This window comes from Chlorocebus sabaeus, chromosome 2, assembly GCF_047675955.1.
Source record: "Chlorocebus sabaeus isolate Y175 chromosome 2, mChlSab1.0.hap1, whole genome shotgun sequence".
Lineage (NCBI taxonomy): Eukaryota > Metazoa > Chordata > Mammalia > Primates > Cercopithecidae > Chlorocebus > Chlorocebus sabaeus.
Genome location: NC_132905.1, coordinates 16,600,119 through 16,612,273, shown reverse-complemented (window position 1 = coordinate 16,612,273; position 12,155 = coordinate 16,600,119). Strand labels below are relative to the sequence as shown.

Below are 12,155 nucleotides of genomic sequence, written 5' to 3'. Positions count from 1 at the left end.
AATTGTGACCAGACGCAGTGGTTCACGCCTGTAATCCCAACTCTTTGGGAGGCTGAGGCAGGTGGATCACTTGAGGTCAGGAGTTTGAGACCAACCTGACCAATATGGTGAAACCCCATTTCTACTAAAAACAGAAAAACTAGCTGGGGTGGTGGCAGGCACCTTTAGTCCCAGCTACTTGGGAGGCTGAGGCAGGAGAATTGCTTGAACCCGGGAGGTGGAGATTGCAGTGAGCTGAGATTGCACCACTGCACCCCTCTTCCAAAAAAAAGTAATTGCATAGAATATATTGCTTAAATGCAGGTTTTTGTTTGTTTGTTTGTTTGTTTTTTGAGACAGAGTTTCGTTTTTGTTGTCTAGGCTGGAGTGCAATGCTGGAGTGCAGTGGCACAATCTCCGCTCACTGCAACCTCTACCTCCTGGGTTCAAGCAATCCTCCTGTCTCAACCCCCCAAGTAGCTGGGATTACAGGCATGTGCCACCACGCCTGGCTAATTTTGTATTTTTAGTAGAGATGGGGTTTTACCATGTTGGTCAGGCTGGTCTTGAACTCCAGACCTCAGGTGATCCGCCCACCTCGGCCACCCAAAGTGCTGGGATTACAGGCGTGAGCCATCCCGCCCAGCCTTTTTTAAAATGCAGTCTTAGTGTGCATTGCCATATTTAATACATTTAAGTAGTGTAGCATAGAACTTTTTTTAGTAGAAACATTTTAGATAAGGAAAATAATTGTAAAAATGGCTTATGGATCTGGGTGGTAGAGTTTATATTGAAAGATTAACTCGGTTTTAGCCTTTGAATTCTGATAAAACGAGAAGTTCCTCCTTCTAGTTCTTTTCAATACTTTGGGGCCAGGGGCTTGAAAAGGCTTCTGAGACTGGATTGTGTATCTTCTTGGAAGTGCATTAGAGGTGCAGTGGAAACTTCAAAATATGGATGCATCCACAGTTGGATGTATGATATAACTTCAGGAGGACAGATTACTTGGGGGCAAGTATAGGCCCTAATTTCTTTTATATTCAACTATCGGTGATAATATCTAATTGTAGGGAGTCAGAATTAAGAAGGGACTTTATGTTAATAGACTGTTATTTTTTTTTCTTTTTTAGGCAGAGTCTCACTCTGTCACCCAGGCTGGAGTGCAGTGGAGCGGTCTTGGCTCACTGGCAACCTCCGCCTCCCGGGTTCAAGCTTTTCTCCTGCCGCAGCCTCCCGAGTAGCGGGAACTACATGTGCATGCCACCACACCCAGCTAATTTTTGTAGTTTTAGTAGAGATGGGATTTCACCATATTGGCCAGGCTGGTCTTGAACTCCTGACCTCAGGTGATCAACCCGCCTCGGCCTCCCAAAGTGCTAGGATTACAGGCGTGAGCCACCACACCTGGCCTAGACTGTTCTTATAATCAAACTTATTGTGAGACTGTTGTGCTATATTATTTCCCCTTTGAAGATGGATTTTATCAACTCCATATATTCTCCAAACTACATGGGTTGTAATTTAAGATGTAAAACTGTAAGCTAGTCTCAGGCAGTTATTGATCCATATTTCTTACCGGTTAAGAACTTCATGGTCTTGGTACATGCCTTGCTCCCCTCTCTCATCTTCATTCTTGACTGTTGACTGATCTAGATCTAGTGTGTGCTAGACATTTACCTTTTATATCTTAAAATGAGTAATCTACCAAACTAACATCCTCCCAATGAGAAGGAGACAACAGGTATGGCAACTAAAACAAATGCCATTTTTGATTTTTTGTTTATAACTAAGATTAATACCAAATAGAAACTACCTGAAGGGTTTGTCATAGTCATTTGTGCTCAGGAATATAATATTGTATATGTTGAAATTATTATTTTGGGACCAGAAATGCTTTTTTATTTCTCATATTGAGCTTTTTCTTTAGTTTAATGAAATTCAGGAGATGTTTGCTTTACTTCGCTTTTTGTTGTAAAACAATTTGTCATTTACTCTTAGACATTGTGGTGTCTTATACAGTTATACAGTAAATGTATCTAAGGTTTGTCCATGTCTAATTAAGAACTACAAATCTATCCAACCTATTCCTAAAAAACCAAGATAGAGACTGGACATGGTGGCACATGCCTGTAATTGCAGCGCTTTGGGAGGCTGAGGTGGGCAGATCAGTTGTGGTCAGGAGTTCGAGACCAGCCTGGCCAACTTGGTGAAACCCTGACTCTATTGAAAATACAAAAATTAGCCAGGTGTGGTGGCACACACCTATAATCCCAGCTACTCGGGAGGCTGAGGCAAGAGAATCATTTGAACCCGGGAGGCGGAGGTTGCAGTGAACTGAGATCGTGCCACTGCACTCCAGTCTGGGTGACAAAGTGAGACTCCGTCTCAAAAGCAAAACAAAAATAAGATAGAAATATTTTATATCTTAAATAATTATACCTTCATGTTTGGGTAAGCACCTTTTTCATGATTTTAAGTTATTTTCCCTTAGGTTTTTTTTTTTTTTTTTTGAGACAGAATTCACTCTTGTTGCCCAGGCCCAATTTTGGCTCACCACAACCTCCGCCTCCCAGGTTCAAGCAATTCTGTCTCAGCCTCCTGAGTAGCTGGAATTACAGACATGCACCACCGTCCCTGGCTAATTTTGTATTTTCAGTAGAGATGGGGTTTCTCCACGTTGGTCAGGCTGGTCTCTCAAACTCCCGACCTCAGGTGATCCGCCCACCTCGGCCTCCCAAAGTACTGGGATTACAAGCATGAGGCACCCCTGCCAGCCTTCCCTTAGTACCTTTTTGGATAATTAGGTTCGACTCTGTGAAGGAGTAAGTCTGGTAGCAGGAAGATGGCACAGGCTTATGTGTACAGTGTAGCTTGTTTTGCGAGATCAAGAGAAAAAGCTGCACATGTCTATGGATATAGGTAGACATATTTAGGTTTCATTATATGCACATAAACATTGACTTAACACAAATAATCTGCATTTCTGGTTTAAACTGATATTTGTACTTATTAATTTTTTTGCATATTAAGAGATTGTCATGGCTTAGTTTTTCTATTGATTTAATTTATGCTGCCAGAATTTATTATAACACTGTATATCAACTGTAGAAGTAAACATTTAAAGAGTTTAAAGCAGTAGGATTGCACTGAATGATTGTTATAGATCAGAATAAAGGAAAATTCTACACTATGATTTAGTAGGTTGAATGTTGCTTTTATATGTATTCAATATTTATTCAAGACATTTATTGACCACCTATTACATGGTAGACCCCTTACTCCATACCGAGAATTCAACTTATATTTAATACCAAAGAAAGGAAATAATACTGAGAATATAGGCGAAATTATATATTTCAAATTAAAGAAGTGCTGTTATCCACCGAATAGTTTATCCATTTGTTTCAGGGATTCAGCTTATAGACAAAAGCCAAAGTAAGGAAATAATATCTAGAATGTGGAATAAATTACATATTTAAAATAAAAAAATGTAGACTGGGTGTGGTGGGTCATACCTGTAATCCCAGCACTTTGGGAGGCTGAGGCAGGCAGATAACTTGAACCCAGGAGTTCAAGACCAGCCTGGGCAACTTGGTGAGACCCTCTCTCCAAAAAATACAAAAATTAGCTGGGCGTGGTGGTGCTCACCTGTTATCCCAGCTGCTTGGGATACTGAGGCAGGAGGATTGCTTGAGCCTGGGAAGCCGAGGTTGCAGTGAGCTGAGATTGTGCCACTGCACTTCAGCCTGGGTGACACAGTAAGAACCTGTCTTTTTTTTAAAAAAAAAAGTTGTTACTCAATGGATAGTTTGACATTCAATTTAAAAATAACCTTTGAATGAAACAAATATAAAACCAATTATAGAGACATAGCAAGAATTATTCTATTTTTGTACTTAAGGAATGGAATCACTATTCTTTTTATTTTATTTATTTATTTTTTTGAGATGAAGTCGCTCTCTGTTACCCAGGCTGGAGTGCAGTGGCTGGGTCTCAGCTTACTGCAACCTCTGTCTCCCGCGTTCATGCGTTTCTCCTGCCTCAGCCTCCCGAGTAGCCGGGACTACAGGTGTATGCCACCATGCCCAGCTACTTTTTGTATTTTTAGTAGAGACAGGGTTTCACCATATTGGCCAGGCTGGTCTCGATCTCCTGACCTTGTGATCCACCCACCTCGGCCTCCCAAAATGCTGGGATTACAGTTGTGAGCCACTGCGTCTCGTTCTTTTTAATTATTTAATTTATTATTATTATTAAGAGACAGAGTCTCACTTAGTCACCGAGGCTGGAGTGCATTGGCGTGATCACAACTCACTGCAGCCTCAAACTCCTGGGCTCAAGCAGTCTTCCTGTTTTACTCCTAAGTAGTTAATGCTATAGGTGTACACCATGATGCCTGGCTTAGTTTTTTAAAAAATTTGTAGAGACAGGGTGTTACTGTGTTGAACAGATGGGGCTCAAACTCAAGTGATTCTCCTGCCTGAGCCTCCCAAAGCACTGGGATTACTTGAGATATTCTTTTTAAATATGAAAATTGGAAAATCAAAACTGAACATACCTTTAAGTTTAAAACTCTTTTATTTGAGGAAAATTTTAAACTAAAGCAAGGTTGCAAGAAAATAGTATGAAGAGTTTTTCAGTTTATCCCCTCATCAGGATTCACCTAGTGTCAACTCCCTTCCTCATCCTTGCCCTGCCTGTCCCCGTTCCCAGGTTTATTCAACTCACTCATATATGCAATTTTTCTTAACCATGGGAGGATAATTTGCATATGTAATACCCTCTTACCCCAAAGATTATACTAAGAATATTGATCTCTTAAATAACCATAGTTCATTTATCAACTTAAGTATATTTAATATTGACAATATACTTTTATGTCAGTTGTCCATATTCCAATTTTGTCAGTTGATCCAATAATATTCTTTATAGCATTTTCTTACCTCCAGCTCAGGATTCAGTCTAGGATCAAATATTGCATTTAGTTGTATTTTCTTATAGCTTCCTTAAAAATCTGGACTGTTTACAGACTTTCTTTGTCTTTTTGAAAATACAATACCCCCAAGATTGTGTGATCTGACTGTGTTTTAAAGTCATAATAGTGAGCCACTACTAATAAAGGTTATTTTAAGTATTTTTCTGTCCTCCATTTAAACTTGTCATGGGGAAAAAAGCAAATATTGAAATCATCTCAGCTTTTTAGCCTTTCCGTTTTACAACCAAAGTTATAGAATGAATTTTCTTGGTAATTAATACATATTTAGTGCATCTGTAAAGACAATGTTGCAATCTAGATTTTCTGATTTATATTATGTGATTTTAATTTTTAATTTTTTTTGTTTTTTTTTGTTTTTGCTTTTGATTTTTTTTTTAAAGCTACACATTTGAAGTTTGATCAGCATCTTGAGTAAATTTTCATTTTTATAAATCTGTCTTCCTTCCTGGTAGCATTCTGCCACCTAGTGGAAATTTATGTCCTCCAACATATGTCTCAGAATTAGGTGGAACGCAAGATGCATTTTAATAAGTAAAAAATAGTTTAGAATCGTTGAGATTCGTTGGTTGACATGTAATTCTTTACAACAGTGAATGCCTTATTCTAAACAAGAGTTTAGTACAGATAAAATTCTTAGCAAATGAGAGCTTAGTAGATGTCTTAAATTGTTACTGAGTATTAAAACCTGCTCATCTTTCTCAACAAGAAGTACTCTACATTTATCTTCTTCATCAATGAAATTTTAACCAAAGCATCCTATTTTTCCATCAGTCAATTTTTTTTTTTTTTTTTTTTTGAGTCTAGCTCTTGTCACCCAGGCTGGAGTGCAGTGGTGCCATCTCGGCTTACTGCAACCTCCACCTCCTGGTTCTAGTGATTCTCCTGCCTCAGCCTCCCAAATAACTAGGATTACAGGTGCCCGCCACCACGGCCAGCTAATTTTTTATTTTTAGTAGAGATGGGGTTTCACCATGTTGGTCAGGCTGGTCTCAAACTCCTGACCTCAGGTGATCCACCTGCCTCGACCTCCCAAAGTGCTGGGACTACAGGCATGAGCCACCATTCCCTGCAAGAGACACATTTTTAGTAGGACTTGAGGAACATTTCTGACTTGGAGTTGTACATACATTCTGCATAGTTATATTAGAATATGAAATCTGAGGTTGTTTTCAGTATAGGCATTTATGAAAAAGAATATTGAGAATTATCTGTTTAAAGAAAGTAGTTCTGAATTACAAGAGGCATTCAGTCATATAACACCTTCATAGAGTCATGTATATTTTTTAATGTGCTTATTTCTAATTATTCTGTCTTAGTTGCTGATGTATATTCAAGATGAGTGGATTAGGAGAAAACTTGGATCCACTGGCCACTGATTCACGAAAACACAAATTGCCATGTGATGCTCCAGGACAAGGGTAGGTGACTTATTTCCTGGTGCTTTACCACACTTGTTCTCCTCCCTCTGCCTTTGTTTAAGGATAACATTTTAACTTCTGGTCATTTACATTCTCTGGTTAGATTTTTTGGTGGTTTCACTTCATGGTAAATAGAGTGTTACTGATGAGATGGACATCTTTTTGATGTAATAGAAGTTTTTTTTTTTTATTGCTGATTCAGATAGAAGGTAGAATATTAACAATTTGTGATACTATAAGAATTTCTGAATGGAAGGCGGGGTAGGAGTTACAAATAGATGACCAAGGTTATGTCATATGCGTCCATGTGAAGAGACCACCAAACAGGCTCTGCGTGAGCAACAAGGCTGTTTATTTCACCTGGGTGCAGGCGGGCTGAGTCCGAAAAGAGAGCCAGCAAAAGGGTAGTGGCATTAGTTCTTATAGGTTTTTGGGATAGGCAGTGGAGTTAGGAGCAATGTTTCCTGGGCAGGGGGTGGATCTCACAAAGTACTTTCTCAAGGGTGGGGAGAATTACAAAGAACCTTCTTAAGGGTGGGGAGATTACAAAGAACCTTCTTAAGGGTGGGGGAGATTACAAAGTATATTGATCAGTTAGAGCGGGGCATAAACAAATCACAATGGTGGAATGTCCTCAGTTAAGGCTATTTTCACTTCTTTTGTGGATCTTCAGTTGCTTCAGGCCATCTAGATGTAAACATGCAGGCTTGGGCTCAGAGGCCTGACAGTTATTATAAGAAAGAATCTTTGCCGTCTTTTAAGAATGGGTTATAAGTTGATATTTTGTCATTTGTTAGGTTGCATCCTTTTTTTACCAAGTGAAATGAGAAGCTTAAAAATTAGAAACAAAATAATGTAATCTATACAACACTACTCCATAGCTTTTAAAGTATTTGCCAAAGTCAGTGTCAATTGAGGTTTAATGTGATAGTTGAAAAATATCAATCTATGATGAATAAAACTTCATCATCAGTAAGTAGCTACCAGTGTTTTTGTTATTATTTGTTAGTTGTTTTATTATCTCTAAGAAGTAAAGATTATTTATTCATATTTTCTAGATGAAGTAACTGAGGCTAACTCTGCCCAAGGCCACCTAGCTAACAAAGATGGAACTGGATTTAGGTTTACATGAATCTCTATTATGTTGTACTACTTCTCCAAGACAGCATTTTTGATAGTTTACATTGGCTGAGTTTAGTTTGTTTACATATGAAAATAATAGGCTGGGTGTGGTGGCTCACACCTGTAATCCCAGCACTTTGGGAGGCCAGGGCAGGTGGATCACCTGAGGTTAGGAGTTCGAGACCAGCCTGACCAACATGGTGACACCTCATCTCTACTGAAAATGCAAAAATTAGCCAGGTATGGTGGCGCATGCCTGTAATCCCAGCTACTGGGGAGGCTGAGGCAGGAGAATCGCCTGAATCCGGGAGGCGGAGGTTGCATTGAGCTGAGATCACACCATTGTATTCCAGCCTGGGCAACAAGAGCGAAACTCGTCTCAAGGAAAAAAAAAAAAAAAAAGGTAATAGTGTTGTATAGGGGCTGATTCTGCTAACAGCTCTTTTGTGATACGTATTATGTTTCCTTTCCTCCCTTTCTACCCCTTTTCCCTTAGTCTTACCTGCAGTGGTGAAAAGCGGAGACGGGAGCAGGAAAGTAAATATATTGAAGAATTGGCTGAGCTGATATCTGCCAATCTTAGTGATATTGACAATTTCAATGTCAAACCAGATAAATGTGCGATTTTAAAGGAAACAGTGAGACAGATACGTCAAATAAAAGAGCAAGGTAATAAAAACACTCATGTCTTTTAAAACAGCAGTGGTTCCCAACCTTTTTGGCACCAGGGACTGGTTTTGTGGAAGCCAGTTTTTCCATGGACCTGGTAGAGGGGATGGTTTCAGGATGATTCAAGCGCATTATATTTGTGGTGTACTTTATTTCTATTATGATTACATTGTAACATATAATGAAATAATTATACGACTCACCATAATGCAGAAAGCAGTGGGAGCCCTGAGCTTGTTTTCCTGCAGCTAGACGGGTCCATCTGGGGGTAACAAGATCATCAGGCATTAGAGAATCATAAGGAGCACACAACCTAGATCCCTCGCATGTGGAGTTCACATTAGGGTTTGCACACCTGTGAGAATCTAATGCTGCTTCTGAGCTGACAGGATGTGGAACTCAGGTGGTAATGTGAGCGATGGGGAGGGGCTGTTGTAAATACAGATTAAACTTTGCTCACTTGCCCACTGCTGACCTCCTGCTGTGTGGCCCCATTCCTAACAGGCCATGGACTGATATTTGTCTGTGGCCTGGGGGTCGGGGACCCCTGTTTTAGAAGGGACTTGTTGCTATATTTGCCTTTTTGCTCCTTTATTTGGGTAGAGACTACAACTGGTAGAGGTTAGCAAGTATGGGAATAGACAAATGTGTTGACCAGCTGTTCTTTTTGTTATTTATATATTTATTTATTTTGAGACAGTGTCTCGCTTTGTCATCCAGGCTGGAGTGCAGTGGTGTGATCTCAGCTCACTAAAACCTCCACCTCCTGGGTTCAAGAGATTCTCCTGCCTCAGCCTCCCAAGTAGCTAGGATTACAGGCACCCGCCACCACGCCTAGCTAAGTTTTGTATTTTTAATAGAGATGGAGTTTCGCCATGTTGGCCAGGCTGGTCTCAAACTCCTGACCTCAGGTGATCCACCTGCCTCAGCCTCCCATAGTGCTGGGATTACAGGTGTGAGCCACTGCACCAGGCCTCCAGCTATGCTTTTTTTTTTTTTTTTTTTTGAGACAGAGTCTTGCTCTGTCGCCCAGGCTGGAGTGCAGTGGCCAGATCTCAGCTCACTGCAAGCTCCGCCTCCCGGGTTTACACCATTCTCCTGCCTCAGCCTCCCGAGTAGCTGGGACTACAGGCGCCCGCCACCTCGCCTGGCTAGTTTTTTGTATTTTTTAGTAGAGACGGGGTTTCACCGTGTTAGCCAAGATGGTCTCGATCTCCTGCCCTCGTGATCTGCCCGTCTCGGCCTCCCAAAGTGCTGGGATTACAGGCTTGAGCCACTGCGCCCGGCCCAGCTATGCTCTTTAGAAATGGTTAACAGACAATTCCCTGTCATTTGTTAGTTCCCTTTCAGGAAGCTGTGGGATAGTACATTTAGTAGTGAAACAATTTAGGTATCTTCTGGCTTCCTGGGTAACTATGAAGTTTAGTTTTGATGTTATAATATTGTAGCATCATTCTCTTATGAGCAAACATTTTGTATGTATGTATGGGCATGTGCATGTGTATCTTTATGTCTCTTCTGGGGACTATTTCAAGATGATTTAATCTATAACTGATAAGTGTGTTATTTGTTATACCACCTTCTGTCTTTTCAGGAAAAACTATTTCCAATGATGATGATGTTCAAAAAGCCGATGTATCTTCTACAGGGCAGGGAGTTATTGATAAAGACTCCTTAGGACCGCTTTTACTTCAGGCAAGTATAAAGATTTTAACTATCCAGTAAGCTGTGTTGCAGTTTGATTTATTATAAAGTTATAAAAAAAATAAATTTTTGTTAGGAAATGAGAACAAAAAGAAAACATTTTTCTTTGAGACAATTCAGTATTCTGAATATGATGGTAAAATGCTCTTATATTTACAATATACATAATTCAGGAAGCCTTGGCCCCCTAGTAAAAATATAGTTGCAAATTGAGAAACCCCACATATACAAACATAAAAATATAAAGAAGCAGGAAAGGAAAGGTAACCTGTAATTTCACAGAGATATTTGGGTACAAATGGCCCTTTCATATCCATGGGTTTTGCACTGCAGATTTGGAGGCTGGGGAAGAAATAAAAAATAATGTTAAAACAATAAAAAATATGGCTGGGCGCGGTGGCTCACGCCTGTAATCCCAGCACTTTGGGAGGCCAAGGCAGGTGGATCACGAGGTCAGGAGATTGAGACCATCCTGGCTAACATGGTGAAACCCCGTCTCTACTAAAAATATAAAAAATAGCTGTGCGTGGTGGTGGGTGCCTGTAGTCCCAGCTACTACTCAGGAGGCTGAGGCAGGAGAATGGCGTGAACCTGGGAGGTGGAGCTTGCAGTGAGCCTAGATTGCGCCACTGCACTCTGGCTTGGGTGACAGAGCAAGACTCAGTCTCAAAAAAAAATAATAATAAAAAATAAAAAAATACTTCAGTGTGATGACTATTTATATAGCATTTACATTGTATTAGGTATTATAAGTAATCTAGAGATGATTTAAATTATATTGGAATATATATGCATAGGCTATAGGCAAATACACCATTTTATACTGGGGACTTGAGCATCCTTGGATTTTGCCATCTTTGGAAGGTCTTGGAACCAATCTTACACAGATACCGGGGGATGATGACTGTACGTTTTAGCTCAGACATTTTTGGTGAATTTTTGCATGATTAATCACATGGCATGCTTTGGTTTTATATTCTTGAGGAATTGTTAACACTTAAATATGTGCATTGTATTTGTTTAGGGGCTGAAGCCCTTCATAAAGTTAACTTGTCAACTTCTTTTTGTTTCAGGTAGTTTGTTCCAACTACTTTTAGTTGATCAGTTGTGAAATTCATCTTTGTAAATTCTCATTAAGGAATGCTGTAGCAGTTTCTGTAGCTTGACTTGGCATCAAATGGAAAAAATGAGAAGAGCTAAGGATGCTTTTCTCACTTTTAAAAGCTCCTTTGAAGATATAATTCTTTAAAAATTAAGTTAGACATTAATTCAGATTTCATGCTGAACATATTTATGTACACACTCTGCCACCCCCAATTCTTCTTTTTTTTCCCCCCAATAAGGCCTGTAATAATGGTGCTAATGTTAGTAGTAATGGTGGCTTATAGTTGTTTGCAGTAATTAAGTCAGCAGTAGTTTTTACACATTTTGCTTATTAGTATGGCTGCTGTTTGCTGATACTACCGTGACAAAATACCACAGACTTGGTAGGTTAAACCAAATAAATTTATTTCTTACAGTGTTGGAGGCTGGAAGTCCAGGATCAAGGTGTCGGCAGAATTGGATTCTCCATTTCTTGTCACTGTGTTCTCCCATGGCCTTTTCTCTGCATGCACATTCCTGGTGTCTTTCTCTCCCCTTATAGGATACCGGTCATATTGGATTAGGGTCCCCACCCATATGACCTCATTTATCTTTAATTACCTCCTTGAAGGTCTTGTTTCCAAATACAGTTAGGTTGATGGTTGGAGTTTCAATTTAAGAATTAGAGGGAGGAGGATACAATTCAGTCAATAACAGCCTGTATTAACATATCCTATTTTAGGCATTGGATGGTTTCCTATTTGTGGTGAATCGAGACGGAAACATTGTATTTGTGTCAGAAAATGTCACACAATACCTGCAATATAAGCAAGAGGACCTGGTTAACACAAGTGTTTACAATATCTTACATGAAGAAGACAGAAAGGATTTTCTTAAAAATTTACCAAAATCTACAGGTAGGCTTTTAATGTGTATTTTCTGAATAGGTTAAATTTTTTTCCTTGACCATTTCTTAGAAAATTGAATGTATCTTTTAGGAAGTCAAGCGATCAAATGAGGGTAGAAAGGCATGTGATTTAATAGCAAAATTTTGACATATGGTGTCAGTGAATTAAAAAATTTGGTATACATTTTAAGAGGCATATAGTTACAAAATATGCAGTGAGATTTCTGTTAAAGTTGAAATTATTCATATGTTTTGTATATTGCCAGCCTGAAATGTT

General features: G+C 39.4%; 1 protein-coding gene across 5 annotated transcripts in view; it reads left to right on the top strand.

The window, feature by feature from the left end:
* The window catches only part of NCOA3 (nuclear receptor coactivator 3), a 154,368-nt gene that overhangs the window by 116,331 nt on the left and 25,882 nt on the right, over positions 1-12,155 (top strand). For all 5 annotated transcript variants that reach the window (XM_008014754.3, XM_008014728.3, XM_073006036.1 and 2 more), the window contains 4 exons: positions 6,292-6,393; positions 8,012-8,184; positions 9,779-9,879; positions 11,714-11,888. In XM_008014754.3, the coding sequence (XP_008012945.2) occupies positions 6,311-6,393; positions 8,012-8,184; positions 9,779-9,879; positions 11,714-11,888 (532 nt within the window). In that variant the 5' untranslated portion in view covers positions 6,292-6,310. The remainder of the gene's footprint in view (positions 1-6,291; positions 6,394-8,011; positions 8,185-9,778; positions 9,880-11,713; positions 11,889-12,155) is intronic.